The sequence below is a fragment of the Vipera ursinii genome, assembly GCF_947247035.1.
Source record: "Vipera ursinii genome assembly, chromosome: 12".
NCBI lineage: Eukaryota > Metazoa > Chordata > Lepidosauria > Squamata > Viperidae > Vipera > Vipera ursinii.
Window position 1 is genome coordinate 274,951 of NC_139525.1, and position 22,533 is coordinate 297,483.

Below are 22,533 nucleotides of genomic sequence, written 5' to 3' on the forward strand. Positions count from 1 at the left end.
GTCATGTTTGAAGTTTGAGTTATGCTGGTCTAGCTGACTAAGCCGTGTTGCCCTTAGTTACTCCCATTTCCAGTTTCACACAACACACGGAACCCTAAACAAAACGAAGGGGGTTACCAAACACACAACCTCGGTGTATTTCTTCCAAGGATATGTTCATTTTTAACTGGCCAATTAGCTCAGTGTGATACAATTCTTTCGCCAGCCTCCCACCTAGTCCTGCCAATTTCTGCAGAAAGTGACCCTGATTCGATTTCCCCAAACCCTCCGATGCCTCCTCCGGCCTTCCCTTAACTCCTTCCTTGCGTTACGGTCTCACTTCAGCCCACGGCTGGTTTGCTGCTTCTGACAACCTCCTGGGGATGGTTCTGCCCTCTTTTCAGCCAGTTTCCTTCTCTGTGCTGAAAGGTCCAGGCAAACTCTCCTTCCCTCGATGGAGGAAGGGGGTCTCCCGGGGGGCTGCAGCTCTGGCTTGCTTTGGGAAGAAAGCCTCCTTCTCTGTTCACGGAGCTGTCTCCCTTCCATCCTTGAATACAAAAAGCTGCTTGCTGTCTGGGCAAGCCGCATGTGAGGCTGGCAACACACGGTCCTCACGAGCACACTTGCCCGGGTACACTTGACCCCTCTGCCAGCATCTGTGTGCTGTGCTCCAATGAGGGATCGATGGGCAGCTTTGAGGACCTGGCAGGAGGCAGCGGGTGGATGGCTGATGATGCAAGAACCTTCCTGAATGTGGGGTTGTTTGGTTTCTACCTTGTCCTCTGTGGGAGGCTCGGCTGCTTCGGAGGTGGCCCTATAAATAAGGTCACCAGCTGTGGCCATTCGCTGTGGGGCTTGGGGACCAGCCATGTCCTCAGGGCATCCAGGGCCGGAGCAGAGGAGAAGCATTTGGGAAACTGGCTTGGGGAGGGACCTCAGCAGCCACTCTTTGTGCTCAGTGCCACTGAGCCTCCTCTTCAGAGTGCCACAGAAGCCGCCCTTGGGGTCCTCAGGCCAGCTTCTCTGGGAAAGCCTTGAGGTCGAGCAGGAGGGGAGCAAGGAAAAAAGACAAAAGCTAGTCTGCTCCTGGCGGCAGCAGAAAGTGACGGGCAGGAGGTCCAAGCAAGGGGGCATGTGAGCCACACTGCCCAAGCTAGATCGGCAGAGCCACAGTCCCAGCTTGCCATCCCCAGAGGCCGTAGGCTGCCCTGGCCCTTGGCATCCTTGGCAGCAGAGCCGAGAAAGTCTCTGTCTGTGAGCAGATGGGGAGAAGCCCATGGAGGGTAATTATAGCTCTGGCCCTTTTATACCAGCCGCAGAGCAGAAAGAGGAAGGAAACCTGCACAGAGCCCTTTGACGTAAGGCTCCCCCGCCCCCCTGTGTGAATTATACTCATATGATGAGCCCTGGGGCAGCTGCCTTGTTTGCCTCAAAAGAAAGAAACCACAACTTCTCCTCTGCGGCTCCCACAGCTGCTGCCCGGCAACAGGCTCGGATCCCCCCTGCTGGCAGCAGCAGCAGCAGCAGCAATGGGGGAGGGGAGGGGGTCTCTTGGGAAGGCCCAGCCCCTCAGTCAGAGGCTGCATCACTCCTTCGGTCAGGACCTCTGAATGTCCGCACTGCCCTACAAATCCACTTCCCAGAATGGAGAGAGACCAGTGAAAACAGGACAAGGAACTTTTGGGAAGGGGAGATGGATGGCAACGAAGGGAACTCAGAGCTCCTTTGCCCTCCTGCTCACTGCTTAGGTAGCCCTGCCTGAGACTGTGGACCCCAGACTACTAGTGGGGTTGGTTGGGGAGGGCTGCAGGCAGCAAACCCCCAAGGGCCAGAGCCTCTTTCATTCTGCTTCCCCCCTCTTGCTTTCCGATGCACTCATGAGGAGGGCAGAAGGCAAGCATGCAACTGGGCATCTTATGCCCACACTCTCGGTGCCCATCCTTAGGACAGGACTGCAGCCAGACGATATTTGGCGAGCAAAATTGCCCCCTAGGAGACGCCCAAAGGGACCAAGAGCTCCTCTGGTGCCGATGGGAAGCAGCCCTACTGGCACGGAAGGATCCCTGTGCCTCCCCCCACCCAACTCTGCCAATGCTGACTGTTGCAGTCCTCAGGCAGGGCTGGAGAGCCCCTTGTTGGCCCAGAGGCACGGGGGGGGGCTGTCGTATTCCTTTCCTCAGCCATGCTGGTGAGCCCCCCCCCGGCAAGGAAGAAGCTGCTCCAAGGGAGGGCTGGCTCATGTTTTGCTGACCTGGAAAGCAGAAGCAGAGACTGCTACTTGGGATCAGTTTGTTCTTTCTGATTTCCGCTTTCTAGGTGTTGTTAACTACAAAGAAACTGTGGCTGATCCTGGCACAGAGCCAGCCCTCCCTCCTAGCTCACCCCCCCCAACACAGGCTGAGGCAAAGCCCAAGATCAACACCACAAAAATCTGGCCACACTGTTGTTTTTCTCATTGTTTTTGTGTCCCTTTATGGCTGAAAAGATGCATCGGAGTTGGGTGAACTCCCACAACAGTGCAGAGATCACTTGATTCCCACCCTCCCCCCAAGGCTTGGCAAAGTGATCTTGTGCTCCATTCGTGATTCTGCAAGGATTTCACTTTAGAAGCAAAATAAACTCTGTGAAAAGGTGTATGCAAATACTGCCTCTAATTTGCACAAACAAGGTTTAGTGATTAATTACAGTCACAACATTGCAACATCTGGGAGCTTTGTTGCTTATTTAAAGAGGGGTTCAAAGAGCTGCTTGCAGACAAAGCCTTGCAAGGTCATAGCCCCTGTTGTCACGACTAGCCACCTATACTTGCCAAATCGCCTCAGAACTACCAAACCCCAACTCAGTCACTCTTCAGGTGTTGCTTCTCTTGCAGAGGTGCCAGGTGAGCTCCAGATGGCAACACAGGAAGCAGGCAGAGACTGCCCTGGCAAGGAAGCAGCAGATAAACAAGGCCCTCAGCAGTTATATAATTAGGCAATGACGTCTCTCGTTCTTGAACACGATGTTCAGAAAGAGCCTTATCTGCAAACCACAGGTCAGCCTTAGAGAAAGGAGCGAGCAATTGGAAGGCTGCTGAGGCAGAAAATAGCTCCAGTTCTGCTGGCTCTTCCCTGGTGGGCAGGAGGAGCCCACGTACCTCAATTTCATACCACAAGCTCTAGATCGAGGCAGGGCTTGCACAGAGCTGATTTCCATAGCAGCACTGGAGACAGAGTGCAACCTGTAAGCAGCTGTTGCTGGGCATCAGCTGCTTCCTTCACACCCAGTTCTAGCCCCGGCAAGGAGGAAGCAGTATGGGTACCTTCTGGCCGAGGGGATTAAGGGCCAGAAAAGAAGAGCCAGTAAAGGCTCTGCTCCCCTCCAGCCTCCCTTTGGCTCTGCCCACTCCCATTCTGTCCCAGTCCCAGCTCCACGGGAAGAAAGGGCTTCCTTCAGGTTGGTGCTGGGGCGGGGGGCCATCCTTCGGAGACTGACAAGCAAAGGGCCACTTTCAGGGAGCTGAACCACTGGCTTCCAAGGACCGGCTGTGAGGAGAAAGGGGGGAGGCTGCACCCCAAGAAGGCTTCCATTGTGCAGGATCTGCTTGCAGAACGTTCGGCAGGATCCCCCCTTAGAGCAGCTGATTCCTCTTCTTTGTCTTCCAGGCAGAATGGAAAGAGAACCCCTGAGACAGAATCATCTGGGTTTGGTGCAGCTGAGCTAATATTTTTAGAAAATATTTTTTTAAAAAAATGCATTTTTTTAAAAAAAATTACTGCTTGTGACTTTATTATTCTAGCTTGCTATTCCTGTCTGCCCCAATGTCAGAGTAAAATATTTGGGAAAATGAATCAGCAGCGTTCTTGATGGCTGTTCACACGCTCCAAAACTTGAAGATTTCCTGGGCTAAAGAAAAAAACATTTCTGCTCCCCTCAGGCCAAATCCCAAACTCCTTTCCAACCTCAGAATCGTCTCACAAAGGAATCTTGCTAAATTTATTAATGGGGGCTGGACCGGAGACCTTGTGAAGCCTGCTTTTCGTCCTGGGTCCCTCCACATGCAAGGTGCCCTCTTGGAGCTGCGGAGGCTGCCCAGCAGGGCCAACCCAGGAATCCCTTGGCCAGCAGTGGGAGAGGGTTGCCATCTGCTGGTCACCTTCCTCAGCCCTCAGGCCCCCTCCCGGCTTCTCTGGGGGTCCCTCCCTCCCGGCCTCCCAGAGCTTGGGCAGGGCTGCCAGTTGGGAAACAGACAGCAGCAAGGTGCACCTGGCTGGCTGTGGTTACCTTTCCCCAGTGACTTCCTCCACTGCTTCAGGAGGGGCTATGCGGTCCTCCACTGTGCCCCCATCTCTTATGCCTAGAAATCTCATCCCTGAGGAGTTAACGAACAGACTGCCAGGCACAGAGGAGCCATCTGGATTGCTCAGTTTCAGCCCCTCTACCCCCGCCCCTGCCAAGGAAGGGCCCTGGCTATGGGGCCCTTGGTCCCTTTCCCTGCTCTCACTCCCGGGGGGGGGCGTCCGGAAAGCTTAATCACCAGGAGGGTGGGTGATTCCTTTCCCAGGGATGATGTTTCCTCTACCAGAAGCAACCCCGCTCATCCACCTGGTGGTTCCAAAGATGCAGAGCTTTTGAAATGGGGCTATCGAGTGAGGGGAGGGGGAAAGGGCCTCCCAAAGATGGCAACTGAGGAGGAGGTGAGGAGCAACAACTGCAGGCCGCCCACAAGGGAGTGCCCAAGGGAGTGCCCAGAATCCCAGCAAGGAAACAGGGATTATTCTGGAGGAGCCTGAGGGCCTCCAGCTGGCACCCAGGGCTGGAAGACCAGAAGCTCTGGGCCCATTTCCTTGACCACCACCTTGCCTGGGGTGGGTGGGTCTGCTGTGCCTTTGAGCTGCCTGCCCATCTGTCAGCAGCATAAGGCACAGATGCTGGCCTGACCCGGCCCGTTCTCCGGCGTTGGTCAAAAACTCTTTATTCCAGCAGGGCCTCCGGGCTGGCAGTAAAGGCAGTAAGCGGCTCTTGCCTTCACTGCTGGCCGGGGGAGCCAGAGAAGCCCAGTTGCCCTCCGGCTGCCAAGCCTCAGGGGCTCCCTCAGGCCTGTCCACGGCCTTCCCAGTCTTTCCATACAAAGCTGTAGACTCTAGGGGGAAATCCCACTCTCTCTTTGAGGGGCATTTGAGGGCAGGACTTCTGATGTGACCCTTCAGGTTTCCTTCTTCAATGTGGTCTATAACTTTACTGATGGTGCAGTGACTGAGTGGCTGGGCATGGGGAGTTGTGGGACAAATGTCCTGCAAATTCCCCTTTGCTCTCTGCAGGCTTGTGTGTCTGCAATCTTTGCTTGCCAAAGCATTTTGAAGTTTGCAGACATCAGGCTGAGTAAATAGCCTCTTCTGATTCTGCTTATTTGCAGATCCAACGCATCACAACTTATGTAAGTTATTCCATTTGGCAGGGTGACAGGGCAGGATTGGCACAAAGAGTCTAAATTATGACCTCTTTCTTAGCAATAACAGTCTCAGGTTGTTAAAGAGACCAGATTTAAAACCCCCAACGTGAGAGTTCTGAAAAGGGAGGCCACAGCAAATGGGTGGGTGTTTCTAAGGGACCAGATTACTTTTACCAAATGGGCCATCTGGAGCCAAGTGCAGCTGCCTGTGCCCAGTAAGTGACCCTTTTCTGGCTGGGGTCACTGCAGCCAAGGGCAAGAGGTGCCCCTTCTGGGGCCTCCCTGGATGAAAAAAGGGGCCCTTCTGTGGCTGCTGGGGGGGGGAGAGTGCATTTGAATCCTCTCCCCTCCCCGAGCAAGCACCCTTCAGCACCACCTCTTTGCACCAAAACAAAGGACTTGCCAGCAGCAGCTGAGAACAAGAAGTCCTCCATGCTATTAAGTGACAGGTTGCATAACGGCTGTTTGGGAGCAACTCCATGCCAGGATTGCAGCAGCCTCTGGATGGCACCCAGGGGTGGGGCAGGCACTCCCCAGCCTGCAGACTATCCAAGCCCAGCCATGGCAGGCACACGACTCCCTCTGTCCCCTCAAATTCCCAAGGTGGTTGCACAGATTGCCACCATGCCAGCCGTGAAGACCGTTCAGGTGATTTCAAGCACCCTCTAGAGCCACAGGGGGCACAAATGGCCCCAGCAGGAGGCTCCAAGGTGCTAGCAAGGCTGTTTGAACGCTGGTCCCTGGTCACCCAGCCCTGCACACAGAGCAGCAGCCACTTTCTGCAGAATGCCCAGGAGGGGTGGCAGCCGGACGGCTTCATGGTCAGACCAGGCAGTTTCAGAAGCTTGTTTTCTCCTCTTCACTAACTGTAGTGACCAAGGCTGCTCTGGATCTATGGAAAGGGTAGGGAAAGCTGCAGCTGTGCCCCCCCTTTTGCTGCAGTTGGAAGAACCATGTCAAAGCCACTTCCATGCTGATGATGTAGGAGAGGAAAAGTACTCTTCTGTGTCCCAAACACGGTTCTGGTGGAGCAACCTTGAGATGCTCTGTGAGACTTGCCCCAGAATGAGGCTCGCTCTGCCTATGTTCACACACCCGGCCTTTCCTTTGAGGACAGCCTGACAACAGTCCTGAAAAGTAGGCTAGGTGCACCTGGCGCCTGGATCCAAGACTGACAGCCTCATGGCTGAAGCCCATCGTGGCCTGACATTCTGAGCTAATGGATGCTTCAGTGTTAACTGAGGAAGGTACAGAAATCCTTGTCTGCTTAACCTGGTCCTGGATGCAGGGAGGCAATGCTGAGGAAGGCACGCCAGGGGCTGCCATTCCCCCGCCTCTCTCAGATGGGAACAGAGCTCTGCAAAGGCACACTTTGTGCCAAGAAAGAGAATTTGCCCAAGGATGGCTTCCCAGGGCCAATTTCCAAACCGCAAGGCGGGTGGAATGCAGGGGGCTGTTATGTAACCTCTTGAAACAGGACATGGTCTGCAAGACAAGCCGAGGCTGCAAGCCTGGACCTTGGGAGGGTGCTCCACACTCCCACCTCTGCCTGCTGGCTGCCTCCAGAATCTTCTTACATAACAGTGTGGAACTGAGAACATTTTTCTGTGTTGTCGTCAATTTGTTTTGTTCTTTGCTGAGATGCCCAGCCCTCCCGCCCTCCACTCCCCCCTTTTCTGCTTTCCTTGACGTCAGTTTGTGTCACGCCTCTCTGCGCTCCCTGAAGCCTTGGGGAACCCTGAAAGTACCAGAGCTGGAGGAAGTAGCGGAGCAAGGAAGAAACACCACCCTAAGCAGGCGAGAGGCTCTGGGCTGTTCCATGTACTGCCAGAGTACTTAACTTGTACCCAGAGAAGCTATGCAAGGAGCCCCTTCTGCAGAGAGGGCTCGTGCTCCACCTCTAGATGAGAGAAAAGGGAGGCCTTGCAATGTAGCCCCTCTCAAACTAACCTAAGGATAGCCTCGCTGACCTTTCCTGCTTCAAAATCAAGGTTACTTTTTAACAGATCCATGTGAAGGGAGTTCAATAGCTCTCTTGAGGGCTGCCCAAAGGCTGGTAATACAAGGCGCGAGACAGACACCTCTCTACAGGAAACTGCAGGTTTCCACTTGGAGGGAAATGGATGGGGGTCAGCACCTGTTTCTGGACCACCGCCTCTTTCCAGGGAGGGGCAAAATGGGGTCTGTCTCATGACTGATCCCCTTCCTGGAGGCAGAGCAACAGTAGATGTTGTCTCCCCTCACCTTTGCCCCATCTCTTCCAGAGGTGTATTTGCTATGCACCAACATCCCCTTTGTAGCTCTACCATAACCTCAGTGCAGAGGGGTCCTGAGGTTTAAGGCACCCCTAAAACCCCTGCAGCCCTGGACGTGCCATGCAAAACTTCAGCCCCATTTTGGAAAGTGCCCATGAGGGTGAAAGGCCAATGGGCCCAAGGTCCTTGCATGAGAGTCAAGAGCTGCCCATTCTGCCCCTCCCCCACACGCCGAGGACGCAGAGCTCTTCTACTGCCCACTTACACACTGTGGGGAAGAGGCTAAGAAATGATCCGTCCTTGCCCTCTTGCATCCTGGAGAGTGCAGGGTTTGAGAAGCAACCTATCAAACAGCCCACAATTCAGAATTTGCTCTGAATTTGCTGTGAGGTTCTTGGACCCCCTGTAAGGAGGAGCACCATGTGCCCAACAGACACTTCAGGCAGCGTTACTGAATCTTCCCTTCTTGGAGGTGATCCTGAGACTCCTCAACTCCCCAAAGTTGACTTTCATTTGAAACTCTTCTTTGGGGCCAGATGATGTTCTGAACTGCCAAAACAGCTCCCCACAAAGACCCTTCCATATGTATATTTGACATGACAAGCATCCTCCTCCTCATTTGCCAGAGGCTTTGCTTGACAGCAGCTCTCCATTGCAGGGGCTTCTGCAGAACTTGCCTGGCTGCACCAGACAGCCGTGACAGGACAAGCCTTTTCTGAATGTGCAACTGGGACTTTCTGGCTTCCCAGGTCTGCATCTTCCAGTCTTCAGATTTCTCCTGCTAAAGATAAAGATAAAGTTTTCTCCGCAATTGTTTTTATTGGGTATTGTTGTAGATTGTGATGTTAAAGAAACTAATTTGATGTTGAATATGATAACAGCAGCACAGTTACTGGTGGGACAATATTGGAAGAAGGATAGTTTGCCTACTATAGAAGAATGGGTGTTTAAAGTTTCGAATCTTGCAGAAATGTCTAAGATTCCTGCTTATTTGAAAGATCATTCACAGGAAAGATATATTTCAGTTTGGAGGAGATGGATAAATTATATTCAGAACAAATATGGGACTAAAAAGTTCCATTTAGCTTATGAGTAGATTTTAGTGGGATATTGTTATTGGTACTTTGTTTATAGTTATGTTAAAGGGGAGTTAAAGCACATTATGAATTTGGTTAATTGTATATTATGCATAATTTTTATTTAGAATATGATTATTGTAACTATAATCCTGTATTTAGCTCTGGGAAGTGGGGGGGGGGAAGTGGGCGGGTTTGGGGTGGGGGGATTTGGGGATATATTGTAAAACTTTGTTTTTGTAAAACTCTTTAATAAAAAAAAATTTCTCCTGCTGACTGGGAACAGCTCAACTGCCTTCCCAAGTCTGCAGGCCTGGCTGGGAGTGGACAGAATATACCCTGGCTCCTTGGCTGGGGGCGGGGGGGGGGGGGGGGAGGAACACCAGGGAGTACCTGGAAGCCATCCTCCTGGGCTGCAGCCTGATTTGCAGGGAAAGAGTTCCCTCGTGTGGCAAGCAGGCAACAGCGTCCCCTAGCAGGGGAGCGGGCAACTGCATGACACCCATCACCTGGGGAGCAGTGGATTGGGTCTGGTCACTTGGGTGGACTGTCACAGTGGGACCCACCTGTTCAAAGGCTGCCTGAGGCTTTCTCCATCACCCAGCAGTGTGCCACTAAAGGGTGACAAAGATGGCTAAAAGCCGGCTGTCCCCATTGAGAAGGCCACCTGGCCCGCTTTGGTTACTGGCCACCTGGCGTGACCAAGCCTTGGACAGGGTTGGGAGTGCCCAACCTTGATGGCAGCAGAACAGCTGTGGAGAGTCCATCTTCTCAATGAGGGGTTGGGAGGAGTTGGTTGCCCCCCACCAGGGATATGACAACAATGGGAAAAATGCTGCCAGGGTGCTCTTTGGGGGATGTGAGGAAGGGGCCATAGAAAGCACGCGCTTGATACTTTTTACTCCCAAATGTGTTGCTTGCACCCTGGGCTGCTGACATCCCTTGCCTGCGCATCAGAAGGGGATTCACTTGGCAACTGCAGAGAAAGTTGAGGAGGGTCCTCCCGATCCCCCTCCCCTTCTCGTGGGCCCTGACTTGGCTCCTTCCCTGGCCTTGCAGCTGAGACCAGCTTGGGGTGGGTGGGGGCGGTGTCATAGTCATTCTTATGATGCAGGCTCCCCTGCCACACTCTGGCCTGGCTTCAGCCATGCCCTGGAAGCCCAGGCCAGGCTGGTGGCTGAGTGACCCCTGCTCCTGGCCCTCTCTCCCTCCGGCCATGGGTAAAGGGAGGGGTCGGCCCGGTGGTCATGGGCAGAGGAGCCTCGGCAGGGCAACATGGAACAGTATGAGCCCATCTTCAGCATTGGTCAGGGCTCCAGCGCTGAGGTCTTCCTGATGAGGAACGCCAGGACGAAGCAGCTCTTTGCGGTCAAGAAGGTCAAGACAGTGCCCGGGAAGCGGCTGCGCAGTAAGGAGGCTATCCTGCAGGAAGTGGCCATTTTGCGGCAGCTGCAGCACCCCCACGTGGTGGCTTGCCACGGCCACTTTCTGGACACCGAGGAGGCGCATGTTTTCATTGTGCAGGAGTATTGCGACGGGGGTTCCCTTGACCAGCACATCCAGAAAGGGGGACCCTTCCCTGAGAGAGTCATCATGCGGTGGTTCGTGCAGCTGGCTCTGGCAGTGCAGTACATCCACGCCCTGAGGATCTTGCACCGGGACATCAAAGCCTCCAACGTCTTCCTCACCCAGACCTGCATTCTCAAGCTGGGGGATTTTGGCATCTCCAAGGTGATGGATGGCACCTTGGAACTAGCCAGCACCTTTGTGGGCACGCCCTATTACCTCAGCCCTGAGCTCTGCAGAGATCTGCCCTACAGTTCCAAGGCGGATATCTGGGCCTTGGGCTGTGTCCTCTTTGAGATGTGTGCTCTGCAGCCGCCCTTTCAGGCATTCAGCATGATCAGCCTCTTCCACAAGATTGTGAACTCCAGCCCCAGCCCTGTCCCGGCCTGCTACCCGGCCCCCCTGCACAGCCTGATCCAAAGCATCCTGCAGAAGGATCCCGAAGCCCGGCCCAGTGCCAGCACCATTCTCACCTTCCCCTACGTCCAGCAGCACCTCAGCCTTTACTTCCTCCACCGGGACCCCCGGCTACCCTGCCAGTTGCAGCCAGAAGCCACTCCCAAAGGAGAGGGGGCTCAGCCCAGTTTGCCCGAGGCTGGCACAGCGGGCACCCTGAGCTCCCCGAGCGGTCCAGCTGAGGCACCCAGCTCTGCCTGGCTCCCCTCTCTACAGCACAGCCAGAACCTTGCAGACAGCCTGAGCTTCTGCAGCAGTGCTTCGCAATACTCGGCCGACTTTGAGGAAACGAGCACTTCTTCTGTCTGCAGCAGCTCAGATGCAGATCTCCCTATCAACATGGAGGCAACCGACACCTGTAAGCTCCCTTCATCAGACACAGGCTCCCAAAGGCTTCTGCCTTGTAATAGTGTGCTGAAAAGCTGTTCCCAGATTCCTCTGCCACCCTAGACTAGTATGGCTCCCCTGCCCCACTTTGCAGTAAAGCAGGCACACGTGCCCTCCGTTGCTAAGCTCAACGAAACAGTGAACCTGAAATGTCATAGTGTGGGGGGGAACTTATAAAACCTACTGTGTGAGTTTGGCAGTTTAATGCAGTCTGGAGTAAACCGTGAAGCTAGAAAATCCTGTAACCCATCAGCCCCAGCCAGTGTTAATAACATGGGAGACCAAACTTTGAGAAGGCATTTCCTAGAGAGCAAGCAGGACAGCAAGCCTCCATGCTTTGCCCACAGATGATGCCAGCTTCTCAGGGGACACTCTCCTTTTCTCACCAGCCCCCCCAACATTTGCTGCCCCACCCCATCGCCCCCTTGACACCGTGTCTGGCAGCACCACGCCTGCCTGGGCAGGAGGGCTGGATCAAGCTTCAGGAAGCCACCCGCACCTTTCTTACTCTACTCTTTGAACCCAGCACCCTGTCAAGATCAGGATCTTTCTTAAAGAGCGCCAAAGGCTCAGGGCTGGGAAAGGCTCTGGGGAACGAAGCACCTGTCCCAGCCCAGACTAACCCACTTCCCTTTCCTCCTCGCAGCTTCTGAGAGCAACTGGGAGCCCAGAGACTTTGAGGACTCGGAAGAAGCCGCCCTGGCCGATGCAGTGGACACTCTTGAATGGGCCATGCAAGACAGCAAGTCCTCTTCAGCCCCTGGGAGCTTGCAGAAGCAGATAGGTGAGGCCACTCTGACCCATAGCTTCAATGGCTCCCTTCGGCTCCATTTGCCTGACCAAGTGGAGGACTCCAAGAAGTCCCCCTTCCTCCGGCAATAGGGGCACCTCCAGGCCTCCCTTAGCAGCAGCATGGGACATCTTGCTTGCAGATGAGGCTTGCTTGGACCCCTTGGTCTAGCCTACAACTATCCAGAGCCGAGCCAGCCAGCGCTACACAAACTAGCACACCACATTTTGGTTAGCCCGGTAGGGTCATTAATTCTAGGATGGGCTGCAACACAACCCTTCATTGGAAACTGAGATATTCAGTTGCCCAAGAGAACCTTATTTGTCCCCACTATTTTCTGTTACCATTTCAACCTCTGAAACCTTTTCCTTGCCACCCCTTCCTCTGCCAGTTACCCCATCCTTACCTGGTCCAGGTTGCTATTGCTGGCTTTGATTGGTCCCCCCTTCCTCACAGAGTTCCCTAGGGAACAGTGACTGACCCGCTGCTGCTCTTTTGATCTGGATAAACAGTGGCCAAAGGGAAGCGCTCGGCTCCTCCCACCCCTGTGCAGGATTCAGGTGGGACGCTTGGCTGCCAATCACAAAGTTTCTGCTGTTGCCGTTTCCAGATGACAGCGACTTTGGTGCAAGCGACTCCAGCAGCTTCGCCTCCAAGGACTCAGAGCATCTGTTATGCTCAGAAGACTCCGAGCACACAGAGGTTGGCCGTTCACTGCAAAGTCTAGATTTGGGACACGGCAAGGGGAACATCGGATGCCATCCAAAGCAAACGTGACTACGGCCAACCCTGGTAACCCTGGAAATCAGCGAAGGTGGGATATTCTGGTCAACCTTCCCAAGCAATCATCTGCAGCCCCCAAGATCTCACTTCGGAGATTTTTGCAATGCAGGACCAGTGTAGTTGTTCTATTCCCAGATTCAAATCCTTGTGCGGCCTGAATCAAGATCCTTTTTGTAAAGAGATTTATAAAGAACTGCCAGAAAGAGCTGACCTAGTAAAAGTGTAAGACTTGCTAAGGATAAAACCACTGTAACCAACCGTAGTTTCTTCAGTTAGCGCCTCCTCTTCCTCCATCTCCAATGCTTTTGGAATATTCCCTTCACAGGCAGACACACACGTTAATAAAATCTAGACTGAGCTTCATCACATATCTGGCTGTTTCTTTCATGAAGAACAGACTAAAAAGGATCTCACTCTTGTGGGCGTAGGAACAAAATGCCTTAGGTGAGGCCAGAAATATTTGACTGAAAACTCACCTCTGCCAGAATTGGCCACTAACCCAAGAAAAATGAGAATAGCAAAAGGCACCCTGGCCTGAGAACTGAGGTCTTGTGAAATTCCATCCCCCCCCCGCCTCCAATGTCATAATATTTTCTACTGCAGAACACACAAAGGCTCTAGGACAGCCAAGGCAAGACGAGAAGATTAAAGCCCAGAGAAGTATGGAAAAGGTTTATTTATCAAACCGGAAATCAATCTGGACTGGGCTTTGCACAGCACCTCAGGGCCTCAGCCGCTGCTCTGTTTAGCCGCTAGCCTCTTGTCTCTCTCTTCAGCAATAGTCAGGCGGATTCCCTTTCCGCGAGGCAGGGAGATCCAAGGCTTGTTACCCTGACGTTCGAAAGGGAAATACGTTAGGGGGAAATATGCTGTCCTGCCATTACTGGGAAAGCTAGAATCAAAACTTCCCATCTTTCTTCCAAACCATAACAATCTGGTTGCTTGAGAGGTGGTCAGTAATTTTGGGCCCAGCTGAAGGGGTTCTAGACGTTCCAGAACACCACAATCCACTTCCAGCTCAGCAAGATTTATGTCTGGAAAGCCACTGGACCACTCCCAAAATAACCAGATCAGCATGGAACAGATCAGAAATGGAGGTTTTCAGCGCTTCCCAGATTAAGCATCTGAGATCCAATCTAACAAACCTAGAAACAAATTATTGATAGGAGGGGGGGAAAAAACCCCAGACAACTCTCACCACGTGCACTGATACCAGCTCAAGCCCTAGATCAGGCATGTCAAACTCCCGGCCCATGGGCCAAATGCGTCATGCCAAAACCGTGCCCACCCCACTGCCGGCAATGGGGAAAGTCGCCAATACATTGCGCGACATCACGAGTTTGACATGCCTGCGCTAGATGAAGTTACCTAACTAATCACATCTGTCTTTAATGCTCCCATCTGTGAACATTCATGCCCCAACTCATTTTTAAAAAACACAGTTCTCTCTATTACAAAAAGACTAAAGCAATCTTTCTTCAAGGGTATTTGGACTATTCAGGATATTTAGACTTCCGTTTCAAAGCTATACTGAATAATTTCATGATTTCTGAACTGATTAAGAATTTGCTAATTTATCAAATTCTTAATAAAAATTCAGAAATATAAAATTATGACTTATGATTTGAAAATGTATCCTTTTGCACAAATTCCCTCTTGGCAGGTAGAAATCAAAACCACAGTTGCTCAGCCAGGAGGGAAGGAAGACGGCAGGCCCAGGCCCCTCCCCCACAAGTCAGGAGAGTCGACAATGGCTCTTCTTGTACATGTCTTTGCTGAGTGGGGTTAGCACTCAAAGGAGGTCGTGATAAGCACCTGGTGAATTCCCTACCATGCATAGCAGAACCGCTGCCAGCAGCTTACCTTTCCAATCACAAAGATGTTAGACAGTCTGGTGGCAAAGCTATTGCCATTAGCATCCTTAACATGAACCACATCAAATGAGCCAGGATGCCTCTCCCGGTTGGTGATTACACCAATACGCCCCAAGTTAGCTCCTCCAGTCACCATGCACAAGTTGCCTGCAGGTGGAAAAATAACAGTAAGAAGTTGCACATACAATCATCTCGGTTCTCTAATCAAAGGCTAACCCTTGGCTCAGCACGGCTTTCAGGAACACAGCTCCTATTCCAAAAAAGCTGCTTCTCATCCACATCTAGAGAGCAGGTGTTTTTTTGCTCTCCATGGCAGACACTTCAAGACACAAACTACAACCCCTGAAAACAGACCCACCGGACCATCCCAGTTAAGTCACTTAAAAACAAACCTGTGTCAAACTTGATAAAATCTGTAATCTTGCCCGTCTCCAAATCAATCTGGATAGTGTCATTCACTTTGATGAGGGGATCTGGGTACCGGATTGTTCGGGCATCGTGAGTGACAAGGTGAGGAATTCCTTTGGTGCCCACAAAGATCTTTCTAACCTTGCACAGCTTGTACTGGGAAGACAATCAACAGAGAGAATTACTTGGGCCAGGAATTCTTCACGAGACTGGGCTTCTGCCATACAAAGCTGCTAAAAGCACAGCAAACAGTCTTGCCCTATTGTTGATTTGCTGGCCAACTATCATTAAGTCAGGAAGTAGACCCTGCTGCTTAGAGCATGGGAGGTGACCTAGAGCCCACCTGTCCCAATCCTTTCCTTCAGGCAGCAGAGTTGGTGGAGGATCTGGATAGGATCAAGGAGCTTCTGCTAATCATTTGGACCTGGGAGCAGGTCCAAGGTTTGCATCAGATTTGACTGTGTTATCACAAGCTCTCAAACTGTATCAGCCGGGAAGTATCACAACAAATCTCAGCCTATCCTGGGATTCAAGGCCTAGCATGAAAAACCATTTCTGAAGACAGTACCAGCCAAGATCCCCTCAGCATTCAGGGCAGGAAACTGGCAAGACACACTCCAGGAAATGAAGGCATTTTCCCCACCCATTTGCTATTCAGAAAGTTCAGAGGTCAATTTTACTCACCACCCTCCAAAACAGGATTTAAAAAAGACAACAACAAACTATTAAGTCTGGCAAAAAAAACATGAGGAAAAATGTTCAGGCACAACAATGTCCCAGTTTCAGAGCACGTTTGTTCTGATCGATATTTATTCAGTTTCACGGTCAAGGAATACAATTCTGCCTTTCCAATACTGGTCGGCTAGCAAGCTTACCTTGGCTTCTTCTGGTGTGATGCGGTGAACAGCAAAGCGTCCCTTAGTATCATACACAAGGCGGAAATGCTCAGCTGTTTTTTCAATGCTGATCACATCTGATAAGAAGAATGTGTCGGTCAAGGAATCAGCCAAAAACAAAGGCATTGGGAGACGTGTCCCTAGCTTCCAAAAGAGAAAGGAGGCACACACGGCTTTGGCACTGCATGATTTTGACTTTTGGTGTGTTGCTTCTTCAGATCTCCGGACAGGTTTCGACTCTTCTGAGATCTGGAGCGCAAAACATGGCACACCTCAAAGACAAAAGGCTGCACGAGTAACTATCCAGGTAAAGAGGCCAAAGCAAGTCAGAGCCCACCTGGGGAACACTGGAAGCAAGTGAAGGCAATTGCATAATGGAAATGGGCCAGGCTGGTTCCAATAACCACTTTTACAGAAAAACTGCCCTGGCTTACTGAAATTGAGATCTAACAACTGAAGACACCCAGTTGTTAGTGCTGGATAGACTATTTGTGGAACGGACACTATCAATTAGAATCAATACAACAGAACTATGTATCCAGGAAGAGCAGCATTCTTGCGGAAGTATCAAAAAGTCACATTTCCCTCTTCTAATCTACAGATTGCCCTCCACAGCCCAGCACGAACTTTCACTAACCCATGAATCCAGCCGGATAGGTAATATCTGTGCGGATTTTGCCATCGATCTTGATAAACCGCTGCATGCATATTTTCTTGACCTCATCACCAGTCAGGGCGTACTTAAGCCTATTCCTGAGAAAAATGATAAGTGGGAGGCATTCCCTCAGTTTGTGGGGTCCTGTTGATGGACGGGGTGCCTGTAAATCCAAAGACAATGGAAAGTCACACACAAGCCACAATATTCCCACAAAGCTGTTTCAGGGATTGGCATAAAGCTGGAGTGAACCATAAAACCATTCACCGTTTATGTAGCTCAACCCCAAGCTATTCAAGATAACGAGCTTTTGCCTGCACTGCCTGCTTAATATTTCAGCTCTTGCCCACGATAGGTGCAAGGGTCTCAGCATCTCCCAGTGCGCTTCCTCCCCCTCCTATTCCTAACCCCTCTGACCATAGAATTACATTGGGCCTCCTGCTTTCATTGTCCAGTAAAAAAGCGAGAGGCATTCTCTCTTCAGCACATAGGAAAGAAAACCAGGGAGGGTCACAAGTTCAATCGTAGGCAGCCTTTTATAGGAAAAGCAAACACTCAGCAGACTCCTTTCCTCCTCCACTCAGTGCATGCCACCTACATAAATTGTGGCATTATTTTAACAAGAACGCACCAAAGTTGTGGTTTGGAGTAAGAATGCAGGAAGGATCCCTGTACTGGAAGGCCTCTATTATGACCGCACCTTTGCAAATCGCTCAAAGCTTGGGGGCTCCACACGACCAAGCACAAGAGTCGTAGCGGCGCCAGCGGGCCCCTTCAGGCCACGTTACAGGGAATCGTCCCCCCTCCCCAAAACGCAGCGTGCTTAAACGGGCGAGCTTACAAAGACTCCCGTCAGCTTGTCCAGCATCCAGTGCTTCGGAGCAGCCACCCGCTTCAGGTGCTTCTTGGGTCCACGAGCCTGCAAGAACCGCGCAAAGCAGCAGTTACAGATGCGCCGCGGACGCGAGGTCGGGTAAGACCAGCCAGCCCCTTCCAGACGCTTCGGGCCCCATCCCCGGAAACCGCCCGGGGCCCCCGAAACGCAGCCGCCCTTGAACGGAGCTGCGGCAGTCCAGCCGGGATTCCTGGCCTGGAACAGGCGGGGTGCGGGGACGACCCAGCCCCTCCGTTCGCTTCTTCGGAAGCCGGCCTTCCTTGGGGTCCCGCCCGCAACAGGAAGGGCGCGTGCTGCCAAATAGCGGCCGCGGGGGTCCCTGCCGGGCGGCTGGTGCACCTGCCGCCAACCGAGGCGCTTCGCTCAGAGCTGGCCGACGGATGGCGAGGGATTCCGGGAGGAGCGAGCCAAGAGCCGCGTACTCACCATGGCCGCGCTCCGTCAAGAAAGGGCCGCTGCTTCCACAGCGGGCCGGATATCCGGGCTGAAGTACGGCGGCTCCGCGCGTCCAGAGTCTCGGGGCCGACAGCGAACAGCTCCCCCAAGCGGCCAGCAGTGGTTCTTATTCCGAGAGCCGATGCTCTCCATCACCTCCACCCGCACGTTTGCCGGCCGCGCAGCTCAACACCCTCCAAAGCCAGAGCACGCATGCGCCCACTTTGCAGGCACTACTGGCAAGCCACATCCGGAACTTCCTGCCAAGGCCAGCACTACCAGACACGGGGGAGGGGGGCAGCTGACTGCAGAGCCTAAAGAGCCACCCTGGGAACCTGGGCGTGGGCAATGCCCGAGGATGCTTCACTGGGATATGGAGAAACAAAGCAAAGGGGAGTTGCATTGAATTTTATGAAATCACTGGGCGGGGGAGCATGTTCCTCCCTGTCACTCCCATCAACCGCAATCTTAAGGCTCACTCTGCTCCATGAAACCAGTGGGACTCATTGCCACAAGATGGAAACCACTATTGACAGCTCTTAGTCCAAGGAGAACGTAAGGACCACACACCAGGACAAGAGGCAAAGTCATCCGTTTTTTTTTTATTTCAAGGCAAACAGCTGTTAAAAAAAACACCAACAGAGTGGAGTCTCTCCTTGCTGTGCTCCTGCCAGTCCAAGAGGCACAGGGCTGGGGGGCCTTCCGCTCCTTCTAAATGAGCTGCCTGTGCAAGAGACGAGGCTGGAAGTCCAGGCTGGCAGGGTGGGGTGGGGGGGTTGTCCTTTAAACAGAACACCCTGTTGCTCCAAGTAGCACAAACAGCTCCAGGACCACAGCCTGAGGGGCTCCCAATCCCCCACCAGCATTTCCATGCACTTTCTCTGCACTCTTTGACAACTGCTCCCAGGTGCAGTGGCTCTGGAGAGAAGGGAGCCCTCTTTCCCGCTAAGTCACATGTTTCAGGTTCCCTGCAAAGAGACACACGCCAAGCCTGTCTCCTGCTGGAGCCCTCAGGGCTCACCCTCCAATCGCCTCCAACCCGGAAGGAAAGGGGTGGAGCAGAGGACCCACCTTTCACACAGCTGAGGATCTCCCGGATCCGCTGAGGCTCATTCCGGTCTGGCCGGCAGCTTGGAGTGATTTCCAGCACATAGTCAGGGCCGTATTCCGTGAAGAACTGCTCGGGAGAAGGAAGGTCAGGCTGAAGGGAAAAGGGGAAGAATCCTGGCGCCCCCATCTGCCCTCCCTGCATCCCAACAAGCACTGCCGTTGCTCCACAAGGAGAGGGAAGCCTTTTCCCAGGAGTCAGCCTGGGGTGGCCTGTGCATGTCCAGCAGCCCCGGGCCCGCCTACTGCTTTCTCCCCGCATTCCCATCTGGACCAACAGTAGGCCCAGCCTTGAGCAGTGGTGAATTCCCTCAAACTTACATCATCATGTGTGTATTGCAGGTGTCTCGGCTACCCGAGATAAATAAACCAGAGGCTATTTTTACAGGGAGCCCACGACTAAGGGCAGCCCTTTTCCTGTGCTTGGAAGGAGCTGAAGCCTTACCTCGTGATCAGGAATTTCAGAGGGCAACGTTTTCCCCAGAACGACTCCAGTCAGATACGTCCAGCAGCGGGCAGTGTTAGCAAGGTGATAGCCTCCTGTCTCCAGGAGGGAATGAGGCACCACATCACATAAGGAAGAGGGTAAAGAGAAAAGAAAGTGAAAAGTACTTGCCCCATCACGTCCATTCTGGTCCCAGGTAGAACACACGAAGCATCTTTAAGCTGCAGAGCTGACTGCCTCAGTGGCACAAACGGTAACTTGCAGAATTGATTCAAGCCACTCCACTGACTCAGCAAAAAACATTGTACTTGATGTAGAACATTGTACTGAGGCCATTTCATTTATAACTCTATGGAACCTTAAGAATTTGACTTTTAAAAAATCAAGTTTCCAGGGTACCCCAAGTTGAAGCACCTCCCACTACAAGTTTCAAAAGAATGAGCACTTCAAGTGGGCTTACAAACTGACTGTGATCAGTGCAGCTGACCCACAGGCTCTTGTCTGATCTACATTTCCATGCACCTGGCTGGCTGGTGCCACACTTGCGTTCTTGTTTGCTTACCTCCCCCCAGGATAAGGGTGGGCAGCTGCCATTGCAGCACATAACTCAGGCACTTGCCGATCCCCTCCGGGGTCAGGTTGAATGCACACATGGGATCGCCCGCAATTGTATCGGCTCCCAACTGCAGTACTACGGCTTCAGGGCAGAAGGCGGCATACACGTCCTTCAGCACCCTGCAGAAGGAGACAGAAAGGAAGAGGGAAGCTGCTGGACCCCTCTCTCCCCTGCTGAGGGTCAGCCATCCCTCCCTCTGGATCCCTCTGAGGATCCTTTGCCCTACTGGGGCAGGGGGGGCAGAGCCCAGGGAGGGACAAAGGCAGAGATTCTAGAATAGGTAGCGCCCCGGGATACTCCATAAGATACTCCATGTTTACTCCACTAAACATGCCACCAGTTCCAAGGGCCAAAAAAGCTGAAGGTCTGGGAAGGTGAAATTCCAGTGTGGGCCCCTCCAAAAGGGGAAAGGCCCCCTGACATCTCCTGACTCTGAGAGGGGCCTCTTGCCATCCGGGAGGGAGCAAGCAAGCCAAGCCAGATTCCAGGGCAGGGAAGGGCTCGTTTAGCCTCTGGGCTCTTCCCTCCCTTGGGGCGGGGAACCTGCGCAGCCCACTCAACGGAGGTGCCTGGGGAGCAGGTGCTTACACCTCGCAGATTTGATAGTATGTCTCATTTTTGATGCCATCCTGAAGGGGCACGTTGATGCTGTAGTAGCGCCCCTTCCCGAAGCCCACCTCCGTCACATCTCCTGTCCCTGAGTAGGCGGAAATGCTCAGATTAGTACATACAACTCCAAGGGTGGGCCACCCTTTATTTTCCCCCCATAAAGAAGCCAAGCAAGAAGGATCCCGCCAGGCAGAACCCAGTTGGATAAAGTAATCACTTGCCTGGGAAAAATCCAGGAGCGAACTTGTGCAGAGACAACGTCATGACTTTGGAGGTGAAGCTGAAAGCGTCCTCGACACCTGCGCAGACAGCAAAGGGGGAGGCGCTCCTTTGCACCCGGAGCCGGCCTCACCCTGCTCCTGTCAGAACTCAGCATCCGGCCCTCTGCCCTTTACAGGGGGTCCTCCGTTAACAATAGCAATTGGGACCGGGATAGGACAGTCATAAAGCGCGACCTCATGTGACCCTACCTCCCAGTGAGAGCAATTCCAACCTCCGTGGCCACTGCTGAGCAATCGGCACAGTCTTTAAGGGAGGACATTGCGTGGCCGGCCCTCCCAACGGACTTTGCTCGTTGGAAGCCAGCAGAGGCCACCAAGGGTGGCCAGTACTCCAAGAACCAGTCGCAAGTTGCACTCGTTCAGAACAGTTGCTGAATGGAGCATTAGCCAAGCACCACCAGCTCTGCTACGTAGTCCTCAACTTACGATCACAATCGAGCCCAACATTTCTGTTACTAAATGAGACAATTGTTATGTGAGTTTTGCCCTATTTTACAACCACAGTTCTTAAGTGAATAGCTGCAGTTGTTAAGTTAGTAACACGGTTAAGTCAATCTGGCTTTCCCATTCACATGACCCCGGGACACTGCAACCGACATAAAAACGAGTCAGTTGCCAAGCGTCTGAATTTTGATCGCGTGACCCTGGGGATGCTGCAATGGTTGTGTGAGAAGTGGTCGTCAGTCACTTTTTTGAGTGCTGCTTTAACTTTGAATAGTCACTAAATGAATGGATGCGAGTCGAGGACTACCTGTACTACGTCAGGACACGGGCAGGCCCAGTTTCCCTGAGATGCATTAGAGCAGGCATGTCAAACTCGCGATGTCATGTGATGTCACGCAACATATCGTGACTTTTTCCCCATTGCCGGCAATGGGGAGGGTGCGGTTTCATTGTGATGCATGCGGCCCACGGGCCGGCAGTTTGACATGCCTGCATTAAAGGAACGAAAGAAGTAACAGAAAAAGTCCAGAAACAGGCAAAGGAGGAGGGCTGAAGCCAAGGAAAACAGGGCAACTTCTCATCAGTGGATCAAAGGATTGGAAGGAACCCCAGAGAACATGTAGATCGACCCATTCCCCATTTAACAGAGTGTTCTCATCAGAAGCTCACCCCACCCGAGGCGGGGGGGGGGGTGTACAGGCATCCAGTTTCATCCAGACACCCAAACAAGATTCACTTCCTTGTCATCGGAGCCTACCGTTTCCACTTGTGAAAAGATCTGCCCCATTTTGGGACAGTGAGCCTGCCTCCCTTCTGCGGGCCAGGCAGGCCTCCCTCTCCCTCTCCTCCGTCCCCAGCCCTGGGGAGAGGGGGAGGACCGCATAGCCCTGCAGCCATTAGCGCAAGGAGGAAGTAAGAGCCTTACCGTCCCCGTGATGTAAGTCTAGGTCAGCGTAGAGGACGCGGTCAAATTTCCGGCGCAGCTCTAAGATCCCCAGCACCGCATCGTTCAGATAGCAGAAGCCCGAAGCTTCGTCCCTGGAAAGAGACGTTGCAGCTCCGCGAGGCTTCCCGGGCGCAAAGGCCATCCGCGCGGGGAAAGCGCTCGCCTCGGGCGGAGAGGAAGCCAGCCGTTCCCCGCCTCC

At 52.9% G+C, this 22,533-nt stretch overlaps 3 protein-coding genes across 4 annotated transcripts; 1 reads left to right on the forward strand and 2 right to left on the reverse strand.

Annotated features, from left to right (window-relative positions):
• The first annotated feature begins 11,060 nt into the window (after nucleotides 1–11,060).
• Nucleotides 11,061–13,080, forward strand: LOC310646005 (uncharacterized protein). The gene is made up of 3 exons (XM_083372163.1): nucleotides 11,061–11,121; nucleotides 11,797–11,934; nucleotides 12,551–13,080. The coding sequence occupies exons 1-3, from the start codon at nucleotides 11,103–11,105 to the stop codon at nucleotides 12,715–12,717; spliced, it is 324 nt and encodes a 107-aa protein (XP_083228289.1). The 5' UTR covers nucleotides 11,061–11,102; the 3' UTR covers nucleotides 12,718–13,080.
• Nucleotides 13,081–13,380: 300 nt separating this feature from the next.
• LOC310645993 (small ribosomal subunit protein eS4) lies at nucleotides 13,381–18,001 on the reverse strand. The gene is made up of 7 exons (XM_083372145.1): nucleotides 17,878–18,001; nucleotides 17,398–17,475; nucleotides 16,539–16,719; nucleotides 15,881–15,978; nucleotides 14,990–15,161; nucleotides 14,587–14,744; nucleotides 13,381–13,554 (listed from the first exon to the last, which is right to left on the reverse strand). The coding sequence occupies exons 1-7, from the start codon at nucleotides 17,878–17,880 to the stop codon at nucleotides 13,453–13,455; spliced, it is 792 nt and encodes a 263-aa protein (XP_083228271.1). The 5' UTR covers nucleotides 17,881–18,001; the 3' UTR covers nucleotides 13,381–13,452.
• Nucleotides 18,002–18,473: 472 nt separating this feature from the next.
• Nucleotides 18,474–22,384, reverse strand: LOC310645986 (histone deacetylase 8-like). 2 transcript variants are annotated; one of them, XM_083372137.1, is made up of 6 exons: nucleotides 22,314–22,384; nucleotides 20,885–20,991; nucleotides 20,643–20,751; nucleotides 20,001–20,173; nucleotides 19,439–19,533; nucleotides 18,474–19,063 (listed from the first exon to the last, which is right to left on the reverse strand). In XM_083372137.1, exons 2-6 carry the CDS (start codon nucleotides 20,925–20,927, stop codon nucleotides 18,494–18,496), a joined length of 990 nt encoding a protein of 329 aa, XP_083228263.1. In that variant the 5' UTR covers nucleotides 20,928–20,991; nucleotides 22,314–22,384; the 3' UTR covers nucleotides 18,474–18,493. The 2 variants fall into 2 exon arrangements, with proteins under 2 accessions (XP_083228263.1, XP_083228262.1); XM_083372136.1 differs by lacking the exon at nucleotides 22,314–22,384 and having other exon boundaries at nucleotides 20,885–22,301.
• Nucleotides 22,385–22,533: the final 149 nt, after the last annotated feature.